Source organism: Bos grunniens, chromosome 16 (genome assembly GCF_055505025.1).
Source record: "Bos grunniens cultivar Pamir isolate PY7600 chromosome 16, Bosgru_T2T1.0, whole genome shotgun sequence".
Lineage (NCBI taxonomy): Eukaryota > Metazoa > Chordata > Mammalia > Artiodactyla > Bovidae > Bos > Bos grunniens.
Window position 1 is genome coordinate 50,531,275 of NC_141180.1, and position 25,556 is coordinate 50,556,830.

General features: G+C 46.5%; 1 protein-coding gene across 1 annotated transcript in view; it reads right to left on the reverse strand.

Annotated features, from left to right (window-relative positions):
* The window catches only part of LOC147356802 (kinesin-like protein KIF28P), a 78,612-nt gene that overhangs the window by 3,621 nt on the left and 49,435 nt on the right, over nucleotides 1-25,556 (reverse strand). The window contains exons 12-22 of the mRNA XM_086342931.1: nucleotides 23,208-23,262; nucleotides 21,540-21,663; nucleotides 19,916-20,060; nucleotides 15,911-16,029; nucleotides 15,159-15,266; nucleotides 10,258-10,532; nucleotides 8,215-8,349; nucleotides 7,193-7,359; nucleotides 6,847-6,955; nucleotides 6,434-6,579; nucleotides 5,651-5,844 (exon numbers count right to left, since the gene is read on the reverse strand). Of these exons, the coding sequence (XP_086199057.1) occupies nucleotides 5,651-5,844; nucleotides 6,434-6,579; nucleotides 6,847-6,955; nucleotides 7,193-7,359; nucleotides 8,215-8,349; nucleotides 10,258-10,532; nucleotides 15,159-15,266; nucleotides 15,911-16,029; nucleotides 19,916-20,060; nucleotides 21,540-21,663; nucleotides 23,208-23,262 (1,577 nt within the window). The remainder of the gene's footprint in view (nucleotides 1-5,650; nucleotides 5,845-6,433; nucleotides 6,580-6,846; nucleotides 6,956-7,192; nucleotides 7,360-8,214; nucleotides 8,350-10,257; nucleotides 10,533-15,158; nucleotides 15,267-15,910; nucleotides 16,030-19,915; nucleotides 20,061-21,539; nucleotides 21,664-23,207; nucleotides 23,263-25,556) is intronic.

A 25,556-nucleotide genomic window follows, 5' to 3' on the forward strand; every position in this document is an offset into this window, starting at 1 on the left:
TCCATGGGGTCGCAAAGAGTCGGACACGACTGACCAACTGAACTGAACTGATACATCCAAAAGAGTGCCCCAAATGTATGCATCAGATCAGATCAGATCAGTCACTCAGTTGTGTCCGACTCTTTGTGACCCCATGAATCGCAGCACGCCAGGCCTCCCTGTCCATCACCAACTCCCGGAGTTCACTGAGACTCACGTCCACTGAGTCGGTGATGCCATCCAGCCATCTCATCCTCTGTCATCCCCTTCTCCTCTTGCCCCCAATCCCTCTGAGCATCAGAGTCTTTTCCAATCGCATGAGGTGTCCAAAGTACTGGAGTTTCAGCTTCAGCATCATTCCTTCCAAAGAAATCCCAGGGCTGATCTCCTTCAGAATGGACTGGTTGGATCTCCTTGCAGTCCAAGGGGCTCTCAAGAGTCTTCTCCAACACCACAGTTCAAAAGCATCAATTCTTTAGCGCTCAGCCTTCTTCACAGTCCAACTCTCACATCCATACATGACCACAGGAAAAACCATAGCCTTGACTAGACGAACCTTTGTTGGCAAAGTAATGTCTCTGCTTTTGAACATGCTATCTAGGTTGGTCATAACTTTCCTTCCAAGGAGCAAGCGTCTTTTAATTTCATGGCTGCAGTCACCATCTGCAGTGATTTTGGAGCCCAGAAAAATAAAGTCTGACACTGTTTCTACTGTTTCCCCATCTATTTCCCATGAAGTGGTGGGACAGGATGCTCTGATCTTCGTTTTCTGAATGTTGAGCTTTAAGCCAACTTTTTCACTCTCCACTTTCACTTTCATCAAGAGGCTTTTGAGTTCCTCTTCACTTTCTGCCATAAGGGTGGTGTCATCTGCATATCTGAGGTTATTGATATTTCTCCCGGCAATCTTGATTCCAGCTTGTGCTTCTTCCAGTCCAGCGTTTCTCATGATGTACTCTGCGTAGAAGTTAAATAAACAGGGTGACAATGTACAGCCTTGATGTACTCCTTTTCCTATTTGGAACCAGTCTGTTGTTCCATGTCCAGTTCTAACTGTTGCTTCCTGACCTGCATACAAATTTCTCAAGAGGCAGGTCAGGTGGTCTGGTATTCCCATCTCTTTCAGAATTTCCCACAGTTGATTGTGATCCACACAGTCAAAGGCTTTGGCATAGTCAATAAAGCAGAAATAGATGTTTTTCTGGAACTCTCTTACTTTTTCCATGATCCAGCGGATGTTGGCAATTTGATCTCTGGGTACAAGTTAAACACGTCTGCTCAAGAAAACACTCTGTCTCTTGATTTCCTCCTGGTCACACCCATTTCCCCACCCCCAGAAGCAACCACTAACCTAAGTCCATCATCATTTTCTTGCCACCTAGAATGCAGCCCTAAACAGCCCTATATTTTGCCTGTTTTCTGGCCACTTGTGCCATAATTTACTTATCTTCTGTGGATGTGCATTAGGATGTTTCCATTTGGGGAGCTATAACGGAAAATAGTTAAAATACCGTTTATGCATATATGCGTGGGTTTCTACAGGATTATTCACCTGGACCACCATCTGAACCACAGAACAGAAAATGACTTGAATGACTATCTTCCCAGTTCTCTCAGGAATGGTTTATAACAAGGACCATTCCAGATAGGTAGGAGAAAAATTAATTCATTACATACATAGCATACCAAGAAAGGTGGTTCAAACTTGAGTTGAAGGCAGAATAATCTAGCTGCTGCTGCTGCTGCTGCTAAGTTGCTTCAGTCGTGTCTGACTCAATGCAACCCTATAGACGACAGCCCATCATGCTCCACCATCCCTGGGATTCTCCAGGTAAGAACACTGGAGCGGGTTGCCATTTCCTTCGCCAATGCATGAAAGTGAAAAGTCAAAGTGAAGTCACTCAGTCGTGTCCTACTCTTAGCGACCCCATGGACTGCAGCCTACCAGGCTTCTTTGTCCATGAGATTTTCCAGGCAAGAGTACTGGAGTAGGGTGCCATTGCCTTCTCCGAGAATAATCTAGAGGGCTCATTAAAGCCCAGTTGACTGGGCCTCACACCCAGAGATTCTGACTCAGCAGGTCTGGGAGGAGACCCTGGAATTTGCATTTCTAACAAGATTCCAGGTAATGCTGCAGATGCTGACTGGAAGGACCACACTTTGAGAACCTCTGCCTCAGGGCATGAGGGCGCAGTTCTCTGCACAGTTTACTCTGTGGAGAAGAGGAGTTGAATTGCAGGCTTATAAGATGGAGAAGCTCTATACAGTCAGCAAAAACAAGACTGGGAGCTGACTGTGGCTCAGATCATGAGCTCCTTATTGCCAAATTCAGACTTAAATTGAAGAAAGTAGGGAAAACCAACAGACCATTCAGGTATGACCTAAATCAAATCTCTTATGATTATACAGTGGAAGTGAGAAATAGATTTAAGGGTCTAGATCTGATAGATAGAGTGCCTGATTAACTATGGACTGAGGTTCGTGACATTGTACGGGAGACAGGGATCAAGACCATCCCCATGGAAAAGAAATGCAAAAAAGCAAAATGGCTGTCTGGGGAGCCTTACAAATAGCTGTGAAAAGAAGAGAAGTGAAAAGCAAAGGAGAAAAGGAAAGATATAAGCATCTGAATGCAGAGTTCCAAAGAATAGCAAGAAGAGATAAGAAAGCCTTCCTCAGCGATCAATGCAAAGAAATAGAGGAAAACAACAGAATGGGAAAGACTAGAGATCTCTTCAAGAAAATAAGAGATACCAAGGGAACATTTCATGCAAAAATGGGCTCGATAAAGGACAGAAATGGTATGGACCTAACAGAAGCAGAAGATATTAAGAAGAGGTGGCAAGAATACACAGAAGAACTGTACAAAAAAGATCTTCACGACCCAGATAATCACGATGGTGTGATCACTCACCTAGAGCTAGACATCCTGGAATGTGAAGACGAGTGGGCCTTAGAAAGCATCACTATGAACAAAGCTAGTGGAGGTGATAGAATTCCAGTGGAGCTATTTCAAATCCTGAAAGATGATGCTGTGAAAGTGCTGCACTCAATATGCCAGCAAATTTGGAAAACTCAGCAGTGGCCACAGGACTGGAAAAGGTCAGTTTTCATTCCAATCCCAAAGAAAGGCAATGCCAAAGAATGCTCAAACTACTGCACAATTGCACTCATCTCACATGCTAGTAAAGGAATGTTCAAAATTCTCCAAGCCAGGCTTCAGCAATACATGAACTGTGAACTTCCAGATGTTCAAGCTGGTTTTAGAAAAGGCAGAGGAACCAGAGATCAAATTGCCAACATCCGCTGGATCATGGGAAAAGTAAGAGAGTTCCAGAAAAACATCTATTTCTGCTTTATTGACTATGCCAAAGCCTTTGACTGTGTGGATCACAATCAACTGTGGGAAATTCTGAAAGAGATGGGAATACCAGACCACCTGACCTGCCTCTTGAGAAATTTGTATGCAGGTCAGGAAGCAACAGTTAGAACTGGACATGGAACAACAGACTGGTTCCAAATAGGAAAAGGAGTACATCAAGGCTGTACATTGTCACCCTGTTTATTTAACTTCTATGCAGAGTACATCATGAGAAACGCTGGACTGGAAGAAACAAAAGCTGGAATCAAGATTGCCGGGAGAAATATCAATAACCTCAGATATGCAGATGACACCACCCTTATGGCAGAAAGTGAAGAGGAACTCAAAAGCCTCTTGATGAAAGTGAAAGGAGAGTGAAAAAGTTGGCTTAAAGCTCAACATTCAGAAAACGAAGATCATGGCATCTGGTCCCATCACTTCATGGGAAATAGATGGGGAAACAGTGGAAACAGTGTCAGACTTTATTTTTCTGGGCTCCAAAATCACTGCAGATGGTGACTGCAGCCATGAAATTAGAAGACGCTTAGTCCTTGGAAGGAAAGTTATGACCAACCTAGATAGCATGTTCAAAAGCAGAGACATTACTTTGCCAATAAAGGTCTGTCTAGTCAAGGCTATGGTTTTTCCAGAGGTCATTTATGGATTTGAGAGTTGGACTCTGAAGAAGGCTGAGCGCCAAAGAATTGATGCTTTTGAACTGTGGTGTTGGAGAAGACTCTTGAGAGTCCCTTGGACTGCAAGGAGATCCAACCAGTCCATTCTGAAGAAGATCAGCCTTGGGATTTCTTTGGAAGGAATGATGCTGAAGCTGAAACTCCAGTACTTTGGCCACCTCATGCGAAGAGTTGACTCATTGGAAAAGACTCTGATGCTGGGAGGGATTGGGGGCAGGAAGAGAAGGGGATGCCAGAGGATGAGATGGCCGGATGGCATCACTGACTCGATAGACACGAGTCTGAGTGAACTCCGGGAGTTGGTGATGGACAGGGAGGCCTGGCGTGCTGTGATTTTTGGGGTCGCAAAGAGTCGGACACGACTGAGCGATTGAACTGAACTAAACTGAACTGAGGGGAGGTGCATCTTTGACTTTTATTAGATAAATGGCAACAATTTTTAAAGTTTTTATTCTGATTTATGGGCTTCCCTGGTGGCTCAGTGCTAAAGAATCTGCCTGCCAATGCAGGAGACCCGGGTTCAATCCCTGTGTCGGGAAGGTCCCCTGGAGAAGGGATTGGCAACCCACTCCAGTATTCTTGCCTGGAGAATTTCATGGACAGAGGAGCCTGGTAGGCTACAGTCCATGGGGTCACAAAGAGTTGGACATAACTGAGCGACTAACATATACACACCCATCTGGTTGTTGTGAGAACTCAATAAGTATAAAAACACTTAGTACGTATTATGTTGTTGTTTTTAGTTGCCAAGTGGTGTCCAACTCTGCAACCTCCTGGACTATATTCCACAAGTTTCCTCTGTCCATGGGATTTCCCAGGCAAGATACTAGAGTGGGTAGCCATTCCCTTGTCCAGGGTATCTTCCTGCCCCAGGATCGAACCCATGTCTCTTACATCTAACCTGCATTGGTAGGCAGGTTCTCTACCACTAGTGCCGCCTGGGAAGCCCCCAAATGTTATATAAATGTTTGCTATTATGACTATTACTTTTTATCCCCCTTTCCAATCTTTATACCTTTTGTTTCTGCCCTTGCTACACTGGCTAGAACCTAAAGTACAATGTCAAAAAAAAGTGAAGATAGCTGACATCTATGATTTACCATTAAGATTATGCTTCCTGTCTGTTTAAGACTGCCTTTATCAGATTAAGAAATGTCCATAAAAAAAAAAAAAAAAGAAATGTCCGTTTTGTTCCTAGTTTGCTAAGAGTTTTTATCGTGGGAGGATGCTGAATTTTATCACATGCTTTTTCGGTATCTATTGAAGTAACCATGATTTTTCTCCTATAATATCGTAGTGTGATGAATTATATTTCTTTGGTTTTGTAACAATAAAGCAAACGTGCACTTCTGGGATATTCTATATGTCATAAAGTGCAGGAATCTCAATCCTGCAGGGGCCACAGCCTCCTTGAACCAACCAGATGTACACTAAAGTGAAAAATGGGAGCAGAGATGGGTAGAAGCCAGAAAGCAGCAGACTCACAGTGTTCCCGGCCTGACCTGCTCTTTTTCTTAAACACACATCCACCCCACCCTCAGGAAATGCCTTTCTATCCAAGAGTGACATTTAATGGAAAGATAATCCTTTGGCTCCCAGGATGCCGGATACTCACAGGAGGTTTATAATGTCTCAGTTTGAGAAACTGCCCTCTGGCCACATTTATGCTTTGGTAGAACACCTTAAGAGCTCTGGCAAATTCTCTGTCGTAGCTGACTTGCTGGGTGGTGCATATTTGATTAATGTCTCTGGCTAGTGGCCCTTGTGCTGTCATCCAAGTGATCTTTCGGGTACTGGAAGGCTGATGCGCTGAAGGTGGAAGATAAGAGAACGTTTATTTGTTCATCTCAAACCAGTCAATCCTAAAGGAAATAAACCCTGAATATTCATTGGGAGGGCTAATGCTGAAGCTGAAGCCCCAGTACTTTGTCCACTTGATGTGAAGAGCTGACTCATTGGAAAAGACTCTGATCCTGGGAAAGACTGAGGGCAGAAGGAGAAGTGGGTGGCAGAAGATGAGATGGTTGGATGGCATCACCAACTCAATGGACATGAATTTGAGCAAACTCTGGGAGTTGTGAAGGACAGGGAAGCCTGGCATGCTGCAGTCCCTTGGGTCTCAAAGAGTCGGACATGACTAAGTGACTGACCAACAACTATTTATCCACATATTTATATATTTAATTATCTTGGTGGCATTGTACTACATCATCATTTATCAGGTACCAATTGGGACCCATACAAAGAAATCTTACAAGGAAAAAATATTCTGCTTTTTTTTAAAAACTGAAACAAGATATTAACTCATTTAAAAGCTCATTTCTTAGAAAGAAAATACACATCACAAGTGTAGGCGTTTAGAGAAAGTCTAAACACCAAGATTTGAGCGGCCTCTCACCTTGTTGACTAGAACTGGTTCTCTCAATAGATTCTTTAAGAAGCACATTTTCCTCTCTGAGGACTCTGTTTATGTTTCTGAGCAGTTCCGTCTCCTGTTCTAACTTGAGTAGCTTCAGATAAAGCTCTGGTATCTGGTTTGACGTACTCTACAGAAACAAGTTGGGTTAGTCTTGTGTGCATTATTTGCATATCCTTTGAGACTGGCCGTTGTTCCTATGTTATGAAAACTGGATGGGGTGCAGTGAGGGGTGGGCGATAACCAAGATTTAAGACCCTCAAGATACACAGGAGTAAATCAAGAAAGAGGCTTTTTAACGGGAGGGAACATTGATGATCCCCAAGCAACTATTATCTGAGATTTTTTTTTTAGTCATCTGTGACATCTATTTTTAATGTGACTTAAATAAACACACCTGACCTGTATCCATCGCTGTGGAAATTTTCTTCGTGTCCACCAGGATGTGGCCTTCACCTGTGACCATGAGGTCCAGCCGAGAGCAGCTCAGTTCAGCACAGCCTTCTGTAGTGTGAGGTAGATACCATCAAGGAAAGAAATGTCTCATCCTCCACTCACAGTGTTGTGTGAGGAGGTTTAAACCATGTAATCAACTGTGGACTGAAACCCAGAGGTTGAGGAGAAGACAGCTCTTGGCCACTGCTGTCAAGACCCTGACAACCTCCCTCTGCAGCCCTAAGATATACAACATGATATCTGACGGAGGAATGCACCATGCAAAAGGGGAGGTAAACATGGTACCTTGAAGACCCCATAAATCAACAATGAGAGCGTTTGTCTGTAAATAATTCAGAAACTCCTGAGATGCATTTAAGGTTGTAAACTGGACAGTCTCATCAATTTGGGGATTCACAATTTTCCATACAGGCTTGGTATATAAAGTGTTTGGAAGATCATAAATTCTGTACCTGAGAAAAGAACAGAAAACATAACTCAAAACTATAAGGGATACATTTCTAAAGGAAAGTATCAGATAAGCCAAAGAATTGTAGCCTGCTTTGTTTAGTTGATAAAGGGGTGCATGCTCAGTTGTGACCAATTCTGCAACCCCATGGATTGTAGCCTGCCAGGCTCTGCTGTCCATGGACTTTTGTAGGCAAAAACACTGGAGTGGGTTGCCATTTAGTTGATAAAAGATGACCTACAGTTGATTCTCCTGATTGCCACCTCCAACATCTCAGCTATTCAACATAGATATCATCATTACATAGATAATAATTATTAAAAGTCTAACAAAAAAAGAAAAGGATTTTGATACTTTCTACTTAATCTAAAGTTATTAATTTTCCACTGTAGTTTGTTTTGTGGTTTGTTTTTTGTCCTTCAAAATCTCCCTTCTTTATTGCTTCATCTTTTAGTATCCTTTTAACCCAATTAGTTTAAGCACATCTGGTGCCTCTATCATATCATCACACACAGTCCTTTTGTTTCCAACTAAAAAAAGAAAATAAACCCAGTCATCCTACTTTGATAACACAGGTTCACTAGACGCTCTTTCTGATAATTAAAATTCCTGGCTCTTGGCTTCAGTCCCTTAGAAGAGTCAGCACATGTTGACCTGTACACAGTGACCCGGAGGGACATGGAACTTCTCCCTCTGTTAAGCAGAAGGAGGAAATAGTCATTTGGGAGTTGAACAAGCAGAAAAACTTAAGCAAATGTCATGATCAACTCATTCCTAAAACTTGAGGAAAGACTCCCTCCCACCAGGGCACACAGGCCGGGTGGTTCACATTCAGCAGCTTGGCGGGGCAGGCTGGTACCCCATCTGAACACCCCTCTCCGCATCCTCCTTTAGCCACTTGGTGCCAAGGCACTGCACAAGGCGAATCTGGAAATCCATCCTCTTGCCCAGCAGGTCCACTGGGTCAGTAACCACATCTTCCTCACCACGTGCTCTGTAAACAGAAGAGGTAAACATTGATCACAGGTTAACCTGGGCCCAAGCAAGAGAGACTGATGTTGGTGAAGATTACATAGACGCCTTGTGTGTGCCAGCCACTCAGTCGTGGTGGACTCTTTGTGACCCCATGGACTGCAGCCGGGCAGGCTCCTCTGTCCATGGAATTCTCCAGGCAAGAATACTGGAGTGGGTTGCCATTCCCTTCTCCAGGGATCCTGACCCAGGAATCGAAGCTGGGTCTCCTGCAGCATTGCAGGTGGATTCTTTGCAATCTGAGCCACCAGGGAAGCCCTAAGAGACAGCTAAATTCTCTGAAGGAAGGATGGGTAATATTACCAGCTGTAGAATTCATTCATTCAAGAGACATATCACAAGAGCCCCTGTGCTCTTGTACTTCAAGATACGGACTTTCTCAAAGAGGAGACAGGAATATAACAGCTTCTTGCAATAAACGCACCCACGTGTGGATGCCAAACTGCCATTGAAGATTTAGGTAGGTTCCCCAGTGGGCAGAGGGCCTGCCACCTAGAGAAAGCCAGCTGGCTGGCCACAGGCAGCCTCTTCAGGTGTCATTCTCCTTGTGAACCCTTCACAGTCCAGAGTCAACTCCAGGCCCACAGGCCCAGAAACCAGTTTGGACAGCTTTCCAGCAGGGTACTTCTCTCACATCAAGTGAGCTCACAGAGATTGAAACCTGTAAACTATAATGCCACTTTACTAATTCAGAGTGAGAAATACAACCATCGGGCAGCCTAGGAGCCTGGGGTAGCAAAATGCCCAGGAAGTTACTTAGAGTTCCAATACAGACAGCGAGGCACTGGTCATCTTAGTCTTTTAGTCACAAGACTTGGCAGTTTTGTTGCTCACTTGTTGACTCTCTTCTTCAGAAAGACAAAAAGCTTGCATCGGCTAGCCTCTGAGGACACTGGCACCCAGACCAGACCTCCTGCTGGCCTCTTTACTTAGAATTGCTAAGAGGTGTTAGCTTTGTAAAAACTCTCTCAACTGCCTTTGGCCCAAAGAGAGGAAACAGGGAGACAACCTCTGTGTGTGTGTAAACCTCTCAGTTGTGTCCGACTCTATGTGACCCCGTGGACTGTAGCCCGCCAGGCTCCTCTGTCCATGGAATTCTCCAGGCAAGAATACTGGAGTGGGTTGCCATTCCCTTCTCCAGGGGGTCTTCTTGACTCAGGGATCGAACCCATGTCTGCTGCATTGCAGGTGGATTCTTTACTATCTGAGCCAGGGAAGCCCCAGAGACAACCCGAGGGGACAGTAAAGGTTATACAGTGGAGTTAGCACAAAGATCAGATAACAGCTCAGAATGGGGCCACATAAGGAAACAAAGATACCACAGTTCCTTCCTTGAGAAAAGGAACAAAGAAATTAACAGAGCCTGTCCAGGGAGGCAGGGTGAGCTACAAAATCAGTTTCCTGCTTCTGGCACTTGGGCCTGGTCAGCAGGGCTGAGGACTAATGCTGGAAAGAAGAAATGTGTGTGGTGGCTCCCAGACCTCACAGGCGCCAGGAAGGGCGGGGAGGGTGGAAGGTTCTGTGGCACCCTTGGCTTCTCTACAGACCCAGATCACTGGGCTGGTGTCCGTGTTTCCTTCTACTACAGTCCTGCCTCTGCAGGGTATTCTCATTCATTTGGTCCTTTAGGGCAGTGTGAGCTGCTCAAAGACTGCTGGATGTGGGGTTTTAAATAGTCCAGGTCAGCTGATTTGGCTGCCTTGGCAAAATCAGATATGATGAGGCCAGATTATGAATGAACGAGCTCATTTGTTTGTCTCAGGAGTGACCTCTTCAGGGTACCAAGTTCTCCCCTTCCAGGAGAACTCAGGCTTGCTGTGAGTTTTCTGTGTGACCCAGAACTAGACAAGGGGGTGGCGGAGATACCCACTGTCCTGTCGGGGAGCAGGGCTTTATGTGGATGTGCAACACTGCCTCTTCCAGCCCGTCACAGTTCAGAAATTCCACTTGTTCCTCGAACTTCATGCAGTAGGCAAGAGATTGGAGCCAGATGTGAGCGGAGCCCAGGTGAACAACTTCGACAGGGTCCCAGAAAGGGTCATCTTCCTGGGCTACCTGGCTGTCTTCTCCATCAAGAAAACGCTGGTAAAGTTCCTCCATTAGGAATTTCCTATTGATAAATTTGGCTTTTGACCAAATCCACACCTGGAAACACAAAGGTACATCATCAATATTTGATTCCATCTGCTGCTCTAACAATTCATTTCTATGGTTTTCCCAGCATGCTCTCTCTGATGGGTTGGGTTTTGGGTACCCAATACCAATGACAGTCTCATCAAACTCAGCTTAGGTAAGGGAACTTCAAGAGCACTACATTCATTGCTGACCTGTCTACTTCAGCTTTGCTGGATCCCAGGAAATGACTTAGAGGAAATGATGGACTTAGAAAACACTTTCCCAGGAGAAATGAAAGTTTGAGCTTGTGGAATACAGAAGAAAGACCTTCAGAGATATTCTTGTCCCAGTCTCTGGAACCTGGGAATATGTTATCTTACATGGCAAAGAGGAATTAAATTTGCTTATCAGCCGACCTTAACATAGGGAGATTAGCTTGCATTATCCAGATGGACCCAGTGTAATCACATGGGCCTTAAAGGTAGAAGAGGGAGGCAGAAGAGAGGGTCAGAGAAAGAGAGATGGCAACAGAAGCAGGGTCAGGGATGCTATGTGGATAACTTTGAAGATGACCATGACCCAAGGAATGTAAGTGGCTCTAAAAGCTTGAAAAAGCAACAAAACGTATTCTCCCCTCAAGCCTCCAGAGAGCAAAACATCCCTCCTGATACTTTGCTTTCAACCCAGCAACATCTGTGTTGCGCTTTTTACAAATTCATTTATTTCTTCTATTTATTTTTGGTTGTGCTGGGCTTTCTTTGTGTGGACCTTCTCTAATTGTGCTGAGCGGGGCTACTCTTCGTTGCGATGCATGGGCTTCTCATAGCAGTGACTTTTCTTGTTGCGGAGCACAGGCTCTAGGCATGTGGGCTTCACACAGTTGCAGCACACAAGCTCAGGAGTTGCAGCTCCTGGGCTCTAGTTGTGGCACATGGGCTTCATTGCTCCGCAGCATATGGAATCTCCCCAGTCCAGGGATCAAACCTTTGTCCCCTACAGTGGCAGGCAAACTTATCCACTGCACAACTAGAGAAGTCCTGTGTTGGGCTTTTAACCTACTGAACTAGAAGATAATAAATTGGCGTGCTCACACCCAGTGAGCAGAAAATCCAGGAAAAGAGCCTGGCACTGGTCTGTCCCCTCAGTAAGTGAGGGACAGGGCCACATACCAACAGTGATTACTGAGAGAGTGGACAAAAGCATAAGCCAAAATAAGAAGAATTCCAGGTAGGCAGAAAATTGCTTAATGATAATTGCCACATCAGAAGTGGTTACCAGGAGGCGTGGCCACCATGGAGGAGTAGGAAGGTCCTGAGCTTGCCTCCTCCCTTCAGCATGCCAAAATTAAAACTATTTACAGAGCAGTTGTTGGCGAGGAAGAACTAAAGATTAGCAGAAAGGATCCCTTGCAACTGAAGGTATAAAGAGGGAACCACAAGAGGATGGGTAGGAGGGGCAAAGACACAACATAATCAAGACCCACCCCAAGGTGGGCAACTCACAAACAGGAAGATGATTACCATTACGGAGCTTCTCGCCAAGGAGTGAGGGGTCTGAGCCCCACCTCCAGCACCCTGGCTTAGGAGTCCTGCACTGGGAAGACCAGCTTCCTTTGTCTTTGAAGGCCAAGCCGGGTTTATTTTCAGGAGAGTTAGAGGGCTGTGGGAAATGTAGACTTCACTCTTAAAGTGAAAGTGTTAGTCGCTCAGTCGTGTCTGACTCTTTGAACTATAGCCCACCAGGCTCTTCTGTCCATGGAATTCTCCAGGCAAGAATACTGGAGTGGGTTGCCATTCCCTTCTCCATTCCCAGGATCGAACCTGGGTGTCCTGCATTGCAGGCAGATTCTTTACCGTCTGAACCATCAGGGTTAGTCTTAAAGCACTCATGCAAAATCTCACATGCTCCAAAATCCAGTACAGAGGTAGTAATTTGAAATATGCCTGGGTCAGATCCCCTGGCTGATCTTGGAGACCCTCCTGGTCAGATCCCCTGGCTGATCTTGGAGAACCACCTGGAGACACAAGAGGCAACTGGAGCTCCCCTGGGGGACACAGATGCTGATGGAAGCCTTGGGAAGGGCACAGAGGGTTGTTCTACCAAGAGGATACAAGTGCTGACAAGCACTGGTTTGAGTCTTCCCTCTAGTTTATTAGGCCTGGGATCTGGCCCTGCCCACCAGCTAGTCAGCACCAGTCCTGGGTTACCTCAGGCCAAGCAGGCAGTGGCAGGGGTACAGCCCCAACCACCAGTGGGCTGTTTGCTAAGGAGCCCCTGAACCCCCAGCTGCCAGGGGAGCCAGCCCCATCCACCAGAGGGCCCAGGCCCCAGCCCTTCCTAGTAGTGCATCAAAACCATCTCTAGGTCCCGCAGGACCATGCAGCCAGAGCCTGCAGGACACAGCCTCACCCACCAGCAGGTCCACAGCAACTCCAGGACCCGCAGGACTCTGCAGCCAGAGACCTAAGACCTGGCTTCACCAGCAGGCCAGCACTAGCCCTGAGACCCCACAAGCCTCAACCCAGCCCACCAGCAAGCCCATGGCAGCTCTGAGAAACTTGGGCATCTCAAGAGCTGCCTCAGGATCCAGCTCCACTCACCAGTGGGCTGACACCAGCAATGGGACACCCCAGGTCCCACTGGAAGCCATGTCAGGAACCGGCCTCACCCACCCACAGGCAATAGTAACACCGAGACCCCTAGCCCTGCAAACAGAACCCAGCTCCATTCCATTCATCAATGGGCCAGGACTAGCCCAGGACCCCTGGGGCTCCACAGCCAGCCACCTCATTAGCCAGCCCCAACCACAAGTGGCTGGCAGCCTCCAAAAAGCAGGCCCTAGAAACCAAACAGACCAGGAGGCAGCCATGCCTACCAGACCACCCACAGTAGTCATCCCACTACAACAGCCCATGAGGGAGGCACCCCTAGAGCATACAGCTCTGGAGACCAGAGGGGAGGGCACTTCTGGGACACATAGGATGTCTCCTACAAAAGGCCACTTCTCCAAGACTGGGAGATGTAACCAACCTACCAGACACATCGAAATATAACAGAAAATTAGTCAAGATAAGGCAATAAAGAAATATGTTCCAAATAAAGGAATAAGATTAAAAAAAAAAAAAAAACAAGAACAAAGTGAAGTGGAGATAAGCAACCTACCCAATATAGAATTATAAGTAACGATCATGTTGTTCAGTCCCTCAGTCATGTCCAACTCTTTGCAACCCCATGGACTGCAGCACACCAGGCTTCCCTGTCCATCACCATCTTTCAGAGCTTCCTCAAACTTGTGTCCATTCAGTCAGTGATGCCATCCAACCATTTCATCCTCTGTTGTCCCCTTCTCCTCCTGCCTTCAATCTTTCCCAGCATCAGGGTCTTTTCTAATGAGTCAGCTCTATGCATCAGGTGACCAAAGTATTGGAGCTTCAGCATTAGTTCTTCCAGTGAATATTCAGGGTTAATTTCCTTTAGGATTGACTGGTTTGATCTCCTTTCTGTCCAAGGGACTCTTAAGAGTCTTTTTCAGCACTACAGTTCAAAAGCATCAATTCTTCAGCACTCAGCCTTCTTTATGGTCCAACTTTCATATCCATGCATAACTACTGGAAAAACCATTACTTTGACCATATGGACCTTTGTCAGCAAATAAAAGATGCTCAAAGAACTTCATTGCTGCTCAAACTTTTCTCTTGTTGCCAAGAGCAGGGGCTCCTCCCTGGCTTTGGCGCACAGGCTTCTCGTTGTGGTGACTTCTCTTGTTGAGGAGCACAGACTCTAGGGCGTGTGGGCTTCAGTAGTTGTGGCACATGGGCTTAGTTGCCTGAGGCACTTGGGATCTTCCTGGACCAGGGATCAAACCCATGTCTCCTGCATTTGGACTACAAGGGGAGCAAATCAGTCAATCCTAAAGGAAATAAACACTGAATATTCATTGGAAGGACTGATGCTGAAGCTGAAGCTATAATACTTGGCCACCTGATGCGAAGAGCCAACTCATTGGAAAAGACCCTGATGCTGAGAAAGATTGAGGGCAGGAGGAGAAGGGGACGACAGAGGATGAGATGGTTGGATGGCATCACTGACTCAATGGATACAAGTTTGAGCAAGCTCCAAGAGATGGTGAAGGACAAGGAAGCCTGGTGTGCTGCAGTCCATGGGGTCGCAAAGAATTGGACACAACTGCGCAACTGAACAACACCTGCATTGGCAGGCAGATTCTTTACCACCAGACCACCAGGAAAGCCCACCTTCTGGAGTCTTAATGAAAGTGTGCGTTTTCTCATTGCTCAAAACGGTAGCCCTCTCTCTCGGGCACTCACACAAACACCATTTTCAGCTGGTGTTCAGGCTCCCTTTGGGTACTAAAACTTTGGAGTCATGATAAAAATAAATAGAAAGTTTTCACTGCCTGTGGGTGGGAAAGATCCCAGGTCTCGGTGTTGTGTGGGATAGAGGAACCAGAAGAGGAAACTTGGAGGGTCCTCCTCTCCCCAGAGTCGGACCCCCAGAATCCCACTCATACTTGGAGCCTATCTTGCCCCTTTGCTGGAGCTCCACAGGCTGTAGCAGGTAAAACTAACCTGTATCCCTAGGAAACCTCCTCAGAAACCCCTTGTGGAGTCGCACACCAGCCCCCAGGGGCAGCCTCACCTGATGAGTCCTTTGATGGGTCACCTTCACCGTGACCTCTTTTTGTAGGTCACAGCCCCTGGAATCTGATGAAGCTAAATTCTTCACCTTCAGCTCCATATTAAGTCCCTGGTAAGAAAAACACCTCTCACTAAATAATTTTACATTTCTCAGCACATACCATCTTTGCAATTTATTTTTCATCCTCTCCACACTCGGACTTTCTGAAAGAAGATGGTCCACCTCTTGCTCCTTGGAATTCTCATCAAGGGAAATGACAAAGCACCCAGAATTTCTCAGCAGCATCCTGGAACTATTTCATGTGTAAGCCTCACCAGAGGGACTGAGTTTTGTGCAAGTTTCCTGATGATTGGGATCCTGTGTCACCAGGGAATGACTCCAAATCCAGGCCTTCTCTGGGGCAGAGAAGCCTTCAGGGTGTGTGCACCCAGAGAAGGACTCGAGGACAATCTGGGGTGGGGTGGCCATGGTGGGCAAGCATTGGTCTGGCATCTTGGTGGTTCTGGAGCCGTGGGGGCCAGAGGTAGAAGGAGCGGACTCGAGGCTGGAACTGGGGAGGCCTGGGGTGTTGACTGAGACCCTGTCACTAGCTCACTGTGGGGTCTCGGGCAAAGCACCTGCCGTCTCCAGGCCCGAGGGTCTGGCATGTCTACACCATGAAGCCAATTCGGGGCAGTGGGAAAGTGGTGCTCGTTGAATTTGTCCTCTAAGGTCCTTTCTAGAGCTGAGATTTTACCATTTTCTGCACTTACCTTTTTCAGCTCTTCGCTCATTTGATTTGCTTCTGCAACCAGTGGCATCAGTTTGACGTAGTCCTGGAACACAGCCAGGACACTGGGGTCCGCTTTCCCATCCCCACTGTTTACAGCACCTAGGAAAGATCGGAGAGGGAGGGGAGGTCACTCACTGGTTCTGGGATACCTTTCATCCATGAATAAACTTGCATGCTCTTTGCTTCCTTCATTCAGTCAATCATTCAACTGTTCACCAAATATTTATATTTTAAATTTATAAACGTGTAATTTTTTAAAAAACAAGGAAGAAAACTAAGTGGGGAATAAAAGTTGCTGCCTCCCTTGCTCATCTCAACCCATGAATCTCGGCAGCATCGTGACAGGAGGTTCCCTGCCTCTGATTTTCAGTCTTGGCCTGCGTCCTTGACCCAAGGTAGCTCCAGACTGTCCAGTGAAGAGGCTGGGCCAAGAATAATACAGCTGGCTAAAGGAAGGTCTGGGGGCTTCTCCTGAAACCACAGCTGGCACAGAAGCAACTTGTCCTTACTTCTGTTTGGGGTGGCTTGGAGGAGGGGATCATGGACACGATGGGTGAGCCAATCCCCCCTGCCAGACCCTGGCTGGTGCTGCCTCCTGTCAAGAACTCTCAGTTATTTAGGGATTTCCTGTGCTGAGGTCTGACTCCCCAGAATTGCCCAACAGCCACCTTGCTGAAGAATCAGTCTTTGCTGGTGCTAAGCACCTTTGACCAGGGTCAGGGCTTGTTCAACCTCACTGTGCTGCCAGCCCTGGGCTGGAAAATTCAACCCTGTAAATGAATAAATGAATATATAGGGTGTCCAGGCTTGGTATTAGAGTCTTATTGACTTGTTTTGTTCAGTAACTTGCAGACAATGAACAAAGAGGTCATTTTCAAATCCATTTATTTTGCTAAAATTCTGAAGAGAAACCTTTGGTGCAGGAAAAAGGGAGGATCTATTTTGCACATATGTAGGTGCACCCGCGACACTGCTCATGGGTTTAGAAGACAAGTTTGCACAGGCACCATGTGAGATGCTCCACCTTTGCGAGTTCAGCATAGCCAGAGACCTCGGTGGAGCCCACACTCACCTGACTGGGCAGGGTTGGGGGTGCAGGTGGGCAGCAGGTGGGCCCTGGCACCACAGCCTCCCCTGAGGGGAGTGATCTGGGGTCTGGGAATGAGAGGGGAAGCAAGGTGGTCAAGAACCTCCATCTGAGGCAAGGGAAGAGATGAACAAAGAGAAATGACAAAGCTCCTGAGTGTTCTTGCGGACAAGGACTCCCAGGTCGTTGTGGGGGAGTTGAAATACAGCAGTAGCTAGAGGGAGAGGGAGCTAGAGGGAGCTAGAGTAGCTAGAAGTCTTTTCTCATTGGAAAAGGCCCTGAGGCTGGGAAAGATTAAATGCAGGAGAAGGGAACCACAGAGGGATGAGGTGGTTGGATGGCATCACCAGCTCGATGGACATGAGTTCGAGCAAGCTCCGGAAGTTGGTGACGGACAGGGAAGCAAAGAGTCAGACAAGACTGAGCGACTGAACTGAACTGAGGAGGAGAAGGGGACGACAGAGGACAAGATGGTTGGATGGCATCACAGACTCAATGGACATGAGTTTGAGTAAACTCTGGGAGACGGTGAAAAACAGGGAAACTTGGCATGCTGCAGTCCATGTGTTCGCAAAGAGTCAGACACGACTGAGCAGCTGAACAACAACAAAGGGAGATGTGGGTCCAGGTAGGGCTTTGTAAGTTTGTTTTTATGGCAGAAGATAGTGGAGCATGTTTGCATGTGATGGGATGATCCATGGAGAGCCTTTAGTGATGCAAAAGAGAAGGGGCTTTTCACAGACAAGTGCTTGAGATAGTGAGAGGGGAGAGAATCCAGAGAACAGATGGAGGAAAATTGACAGATGTATTATGTTTGCCCATTCAGGGAAAACGAAAATAAACTCTGTGGTATTGAACTGGAATTGGCCATATGAGGATGAACTTATGGCTTTACAGAATAGGTGAAGCTGTAATATGTGTGGGGGAACACATGTGTTAATATAGCAGTTTGCACACGTAGCTCCAGATCTTGATTTATAAATGTCATTCTTTACCAAAAGGAATCAAGATCCTTGGGGGAAATGACTGACACCTGAGCTGGGGCTGAGAGACCACAAGATGCACCTGGAACATTTTTGATGCCAGAAAGTAAGCTAGTGCCTGGTGAGGAGTGTCCGGGAGACACAGAGTCCAGCTTGAAGGGGTGCCCACTGACCAAAACGGGGATGGTTTGCACATCAAAATGAATTATGAAAGCAACAGATAACTTATTGACTAAAACAGGACTCTGAGACCACACTGATATAACTAAATGAATAAACAAATCAACAGATAAAACATTTCTTATAGTACCTTTTTGTTTTTTCAAATATAGGTAGAGGAAATTGTGAAGCTAGGAATTCACCATTTGACAAAAATCCATACTGATTATCCAATGATCAAAGGATGATAAAACTAGTGGATGAAATTGTAATGAGGTATAGGATATCTACATATCAAAGTCTCTCCCCATAAAATATTAATTGAAAAGATAGGATTGCTCTCAGGTGGCCTCAGCCTGCAGTGGCTGGAAGCGGAGCTTCAGTTCCCCCACCAGAGATTGAAGTGGCGTTGTGGGGTTGTGGCAGTGAAAGCACCAAATCCTCGCCACTAGACCTGAGGACAGTGAGCAGGCCCCTGGCCCTTCAGCTTTTCAGAAGAGAATTCCCACAAAGACAGAAAAATGTTCTTGCCTGGAGAATCCCAGGGACGGGAGAGCCTGGTGGGCTGCAGCGACTTAGCAGCAGCAGCAGCAGCAGCAGCAGCAGGGAAGTAAGTAAAGTATTTATCAGGAAGGAAAAAGAGTACAGTACATGTGGATAGTGCTGGGAAAGATTGAAGGCAAAAGGTCACTCTCCTTTGAACTTTTAAGGAGCCTTTCTGCGCATGTGTGGTCAAGGAAGTCTTCTGACTTCAAGAATGAGAAATATGTGGTCTGGGCAGGGTCCCGCCTCCTCTCTTAATTGTCCTGTTATTCTCTCCTGGAGCTTTGGTCCACAGGGAGTGAATCTCCAGTCACTTAACTCTGGGGTGGCATTTACCTCTTGCCTCAGGATAACTCACTTTACGATGGAGAAACCTGGTAGACACCACCTTAACCAAGTGATCACAATTAACGCCACCAAAGATGGACAAACTGACACCTGGTGTGTCTGCTGTGAGGCACAGAGGACACAGCATCACTTTGCTGGCATTCCTGCTAAAAACCTATCACCTCAATCCAATCATGGGGAAGCATTCTAAAAACCTAAAAAAATGACTGGTCTTTACTCTTCAAAAATGTCAAGGTCATGAAAGACAAAAACAGACCTGGTGACTTGTTCCAGATTTAAGGAGACCAAAGAGACGTGACAACTAAATGTGGTCCTGGATTGGACCCTGTATCCCAATTTTTTATAAGGGAGGTTTTTGAAACAATTAGGTAAACATGCATGGAATTCATAGATTAAATAATAGTATCAACGTTAATTTTCTGATATTGAGAATTGTACTGTAGTTATTAAGAGAAAGTCCTTTTCCTTAGGAATAACACAATGAAGTGTTTAAGGATGCTCAGTCATGTCTGACTTTGTGACCCCATGGACTGTAGCCCATCAGGTTGCTCTGTCTACGGGATTCTCCAGGCAAGAATATTGGAGCATCCTTCAATTCTCCATGCATTGCCATGCCCTCCTCCAGGGGATCTTCCCAACCCAGGGATTGAACCTACATCAGCATCTTTACCCTCATAATTAATTTTATGAATTAAATAAATCTTCCACGTGTGCTTACTCTATGAAAATCATACTTTAATCTTCTAAACATTGTATTTTGACACAAAGATTATTTTCTTAAGGAAAGCAGAATTTCACACAAGGGAAAGCACTGCTTTTACATCCACCCATGGAAAATGCCAGAAGCCTGTCCTGGGCTGCTCACCGAGCTTGTCAGCGCTCACTCCCTCAGCAGCCGCTCTCTCCAGCTGGAAAAAGTCATAATCAAATCTGCTCAAGTCCTCACTGCCTCGCTCGGAAGGAAACCCAATGTAAAGGTAGGCGCTGTTGGATCCCAAAATAATCCGGTCCTAAGAAGGAGACAGTGCGCTCAGAGGGAGGAGGGCAGAGCAGGTGAAGTCAGCCTGCTGCTCTGTGTGCATTATGGGACCTCGTGAATCCCCAAGCAGGGGAGAGACCTGTAAATGAGGAGGGAAGAGGGGCCTCTTGCTTTCTTGTGCTTTCGTTGACTAATCCTTTATTCTGGATTCTCTGTCAGCCGCTGGGGGAGTCAGTGGGGACTAGACAGACCCATCCCTCCCCTCCAGGACTTGATAAACTAATGATGTAACAGCCTGTGCAGGATGGGGAGGAAAAGGGCAGGGCTTCCACAGAATGTACTGGGCTAATTCACACTGGGAATTACAGAGCACCTCGGGGAAGGTGCACTATTTAAGGTGACACAACTGGTAAAGAATCCACCTGTAATGCGGGAGACCTGGGTTCGATCCCTGGGTTGGGAAGATCCCCTGGAGAAAAGGCTCCCCACTCCAGTACTCTGGCCTGGAGAATTCCATGGACTGTATAGTCCATGGGGTCGAAAAGAGTCGGACACGACTGAGCAACTTTCACGAGTGCTAAGTTTTGGTGAGGCCGAGAAGAGTACTGTTGACCAGAGCCTGGAAGGTCTGAGCATCAGAGAGTCATGTGACCAAGGGAAGCCCAGGCAGAGCAGTGAGGCCAGAGAAGCAGATGATGGGCCCACTCACTCTGGTGTCCTAAAAGGGTGGGTCACTGAAGGATTTCCAAGAAAGGAGTGGCTTGCTCCAGTGTGCTAGTCTAAAAGGACCTCTGTGTAGAGGGGTGGAATGGGCGGGATGCAGGAGGAGGCTCAAGAGGGAGGGGTTTTATATATATAATTATGACTGATTTGATGTACAGCAAAGACCACCACAACATTGTAAAGCAATTATCCTCAAATTAGAAAAATAAAATAGAAGGCTTTCTGTGGCTTCAGCGTGGAGAAGGGACAAGAGAAGGGTCTTGAGCCCCTGTGCTACTGACAGGGTGGTGGGGAGATGCAGAGAGCCCAATGTTGGCAAGGTGCTGGCAGTTCTCTCCAGCACAGATTTTTTTTTTTCTTCTTAATATTTATTCATTTATTTGGCTGTGCCAGGTCTTAGTTGCAGCATCTGGGATCTAGTTCCCTGACCAGGGATCGAACCCAGGCCCCCTGCATTGGGAGCTCAGAATCTTAGCCACTGGACCATCAGGGAAGTCCCTCCATGGCAGGTTGTTAAAATCTAAAATATCATACAGCATTAGAGCTGGAAGGATCTTGGCGAGCACCTAGTTCACCCCTCTCTGTTTTGTAAGCAAGGTCCAGGGAGGTGAAACGACTTCCCCCAGACACTCAGGGAGTTAATATCCCAACTCCACAGCTGTGACCTCATCATCACTGGGACACGGTGGCAGAGGGACAGAAGGGGCTTAGCGCCCAGCCCTGCCGGCCTCACTCCAGCTCTCCTGGTTGGACTTAGGAAATCCTGTGGCTCCGCAGGGGAGTTTACCAAATGCTGCAGCTTCGTCTTGGTCGTGATGGGCACCCCATTAACGATGACCTTGCATTTGCCGTATGGAGTCACCGTCACTTTACCACCCGAATTCGTGAAGGAAGCATGTTTCTCTGAAATTCTAAAAGGACAAGAATGTGTCTAAGTGACCAAATAAATCACAATTTTGGTGAACAGTGTAGGTAGTTCTTTGTCATTTGCACAACTAGGCAAGGCCTACAGCTGCTAGGGAGGCCCGTGGGGCTCCTGTTGCTCAGTGGGTGGAGGTGGAGAGGCGGGTGCAAGGGACCCTGCCTTGACCAAGAGGGGAGACAACAAAGCAACTGCTTATTAGTAGAACCAACCCCACTCCTGACTCCTCCCCACCCTCCTGGGGCCAGGAGACACAGAGTCAAGCTGGAGCCCGCAGGCACTCACAAGTCGGTGGGATGGAGTGAAGAGAAATGGAAAGAATGGTGTTTCAGAGGAGACTATTGGGAAGGAGATTTAATAACAAGCCTACATATCACCAAGAAGTTTAGGTCTGTTTCTTCGTCTTTATCTACACAAATCCAGACCTGAGATGTTACAAGATTTGGGGCCAGTATCAGAGGCATCAGTTTGGCTCCCAACAGATGTCACCTATGTGCCCTAACTGTTCTAGAATGTCCCTGGGCTCCTCGGATGTTGTGAATGTTTGAGAAGCTGAGACACACTCAGGCCCAGGGGTCCTCAGGAGCAAGGTTTTAACCTCAGCTCAGCTGCAGTTGAGTCAATTCCAGACCTGTGGGTTTGTGGACCAAGGTCCCCACAGGAAGTGATCTGGAAAGAGGGATGAGGGGATCCCCAGGAAGAATTGGGGGAAAGGGGCTAGAGGCCATTGGTCAGGGTGAGTTAGTGCCCCTCCCTACAGGTCCCTCTCACCACCCACCCACCCTCTGCTGCCAACTCACACACACACCCACACACAAGGGCTGGGGTGGACTGTGGAGGGCTGAGGTCTGTCATGGGGGACTGGTGAGTAATGCCCCGAGTCTATTGGCTGGAAATCCGTGGGCAGTCATGACACAGTGGGGCTGGAATCAGGGAGGAACCCTGGAGCAGCAGCCTCCCTGGGAGAGAGGCCACAGAAGTTCACCCCCCTACTCTGAGTTTACAAACCTGCCTTGGGTCCCTCGGGGAGGGATCAGCTCCAAGTCTGGGCTTCGTGTTAGTCCAGTTGGCACCTTGGGTCCCTCGGGGAGGGATCAGCTCCAAGTCTGGGCTTTGTGTTAGTCCAGTTGGCAAGGGCTCCGAGCACAGAGATGCCTTTGCTCTTGGTGGTGAGACCACGAAAGGCCCGCGCCACCATATGGGGCCTGTCCTCTTAACTCTCTTTATTTCCTGCCCCCCTCTGCTCAGGTCCATTTGTGAGAATAAGTCCCTTTCTCCCCAGACCAGATCCAAGAAAACAAACTGAGCCCAGCAAGAGGGATTTCGGTGAGAGAAGAAAACCCTCCCATGTGACCTTCCATAATAAGTATTAGAGTGGGTCCCAAGATACATCTGGTCAGTTCTCTTCTTTGGCTGTCTGGCAGGGCTTGTGGCCTGCCCCGACAATGACTAGATGAATTTTGAGAGTATCCTCTGGATGCAGTGGTCTCAATTCTGTAATGCTGGACAAAGGTACTGAGTCTGTTCACTTACCCCAAACCTTGAAGAGTAATGGCATTTGAAGCTGCCTTACCAGCATCACACGAACCTGAAAAGAATTAAAATAACCTTTTTTTCCCCCAAAATTTCCAGGATTTGATCTTAGTAACATATCTGATGTTTGGGAAGTGCCATTTCCTCTCCAGTTGGATCACTTGAAGGGATTTTCTCACTGTGATTTTCAATCATGATGGTACATGGACATCACCTTGCCTGGGGGATAATTGCTTTAATTTCTTCCTTTTTTGTGATATTCCTAACTTTCTGTTTGTTTGCTTAGGAAAATATTTTTTATTTAAGAATGTGCCATTAATGGGAAAGACTAGAGATCTCTTCAAGAAAATAAGAGATATCAAGGGAACATTTCATGCAAAGATGGGCTCGATAAAGGACAGAAATGGTATGGAACTAACAGAAGCAGAAGATATTAAGAAGAGGTGGCAAGAATACACAGAAGAACTGTACAAAAAAGATCTTCACCAACCAGATAATCACGATGGTGTGATCACTCACCTAGAGCTAGACATCCTGGAATGTGAAGTCAAGTGGGCCTTAGAAAGCATCACTATGAACAAAGCTAGTGGAGGTGATAGAATTCCAGTGGAGCTATTCCAAATCCTGAAAGATGATGCTGTGAAAGTGCTGCACTCAATATGCCAGCAAATTTGGAAAACTCAGCAGTGGCCACAGGACTGGAAAAGGTCAGTTTTCATTCCAATCCCAAAGAAAGGCAATGCCAAAGAATGCTCCAACTACCACACAATTGCACTCATCTCACATGCTAGTAAAGGAATGCTCAAAATTCCCCAAGCCAGGCTTCAGCTATATGTGAACTGTGAAATTCCTGATGTTCAAGCTGGTTTTAGAAAAGGCAGAGGAACCAGAGATCAAATTGCCAACATTTGCTGGATCATGGAAAAAGCAAGAGAGTTCCAGAAAGGCATCTATTTCTGCTTTATTGACTATGCCAAAGCCTTTGACTCTGTGGATCACAATAAATTGTGGGAAATTCTGAAAGAGATGGGAATACCAGACCACCTGACCTGCCTCTTGAGAAATTTGTATGCAGGTCAGGAAGCAAGAGTTAGAACTGGACATGGAACAACAGACTGGTTCCAAATAGGAAAAGGAGTACATCAAGGGTATATATTGTCACCCTGTTTATTTAACTTCTATGCAGAGTACATCATGAGAGTCTCTGGGCTGGAAGAAGCACATGCTGGAATCAAGATTGCCGGGAGAAATATCAATAACCTCAGATATGCAGATGACACCACCCTTATGGCAGAAAGTGAAGAGGAACTCAAAAGCCTCTTGATGAAAGTGAAAGTGGAGAGTGAAAAAGTTGGCTTAAAGCTCAACGTTCAGAAAACGAAGATCATGGCATCTGGTCCCATCACTTCATGGGAAATAGATGGGGAAACAATGGAAACAGTGTCAGACTTTATTTTGGGGGGCTCCAAAATCACTGCAGATGGTGACTGCAGCCATGAAATTAAAAGACACTCCTTGGAAGGAAAGTTATGACCAACCTAGATAGCATATTCAAAAGCAGAGACATTACTTTGCCAACAAAGGTTCGTCTAGTCAAGGCTATGGTTTTTCCAGTGGTCATGTATGGATGTGAGAGCTGGACTGTGAAGAAAGCTGAGTGCCGAAGAATGGATGCTTTTGAACTGTGGTGTTGGAGAAGACTCTTGAGAGTCCCTTGGACTGCAAGGAGATCCAACCAGTCCATTCTGAAGGAGATCAGCCCTGGGATTTCTTTGGAAGGAATGATGCTAAAGCTGAAACTCCAGTACTTTGGCCACCTCATGCGAAGAGTTGACTCATTGGAAAAGACTCTGATGCTGGGAGGGATTGGGGGCAAGAGGAGAAGGGGACGACAGAGGATGAGATGACTGGATGGCATCACTGACTGGATGGACGTGAGTCTGAGTGAACTCCGGGAGTTGGTGATGGACAGGGAGGCCTGGCGTGCTGCGATTCATGGGGTCGCAGAGAGTCGGACAGAACTGAATGACTGATCTGATCTGATCTGATCTTAATGGATTTATTATTGTTACTTTAATTAATTTTAATTAATTTTTATTGGAGCATAGTTGGTTTACAATATTGTGTCAGTTTCTTCTGTGCAGCAAAGTGAATCAGTTATACATATATCTACATCTACTCTTTTTTAGGTTCTTTTCCCATGTAGGTCATTACAGAGTATTGAGTAGAGTTCCCTGTGCTGTACAGTAGGTTCTTATTAATTATCTATTTTATATATAGTAGTGAGTATATGTCAGTCTTGATCTCCAGCCCCAACTACTGTCCTGCAAAAGCCTCTCCTGTCCTGAG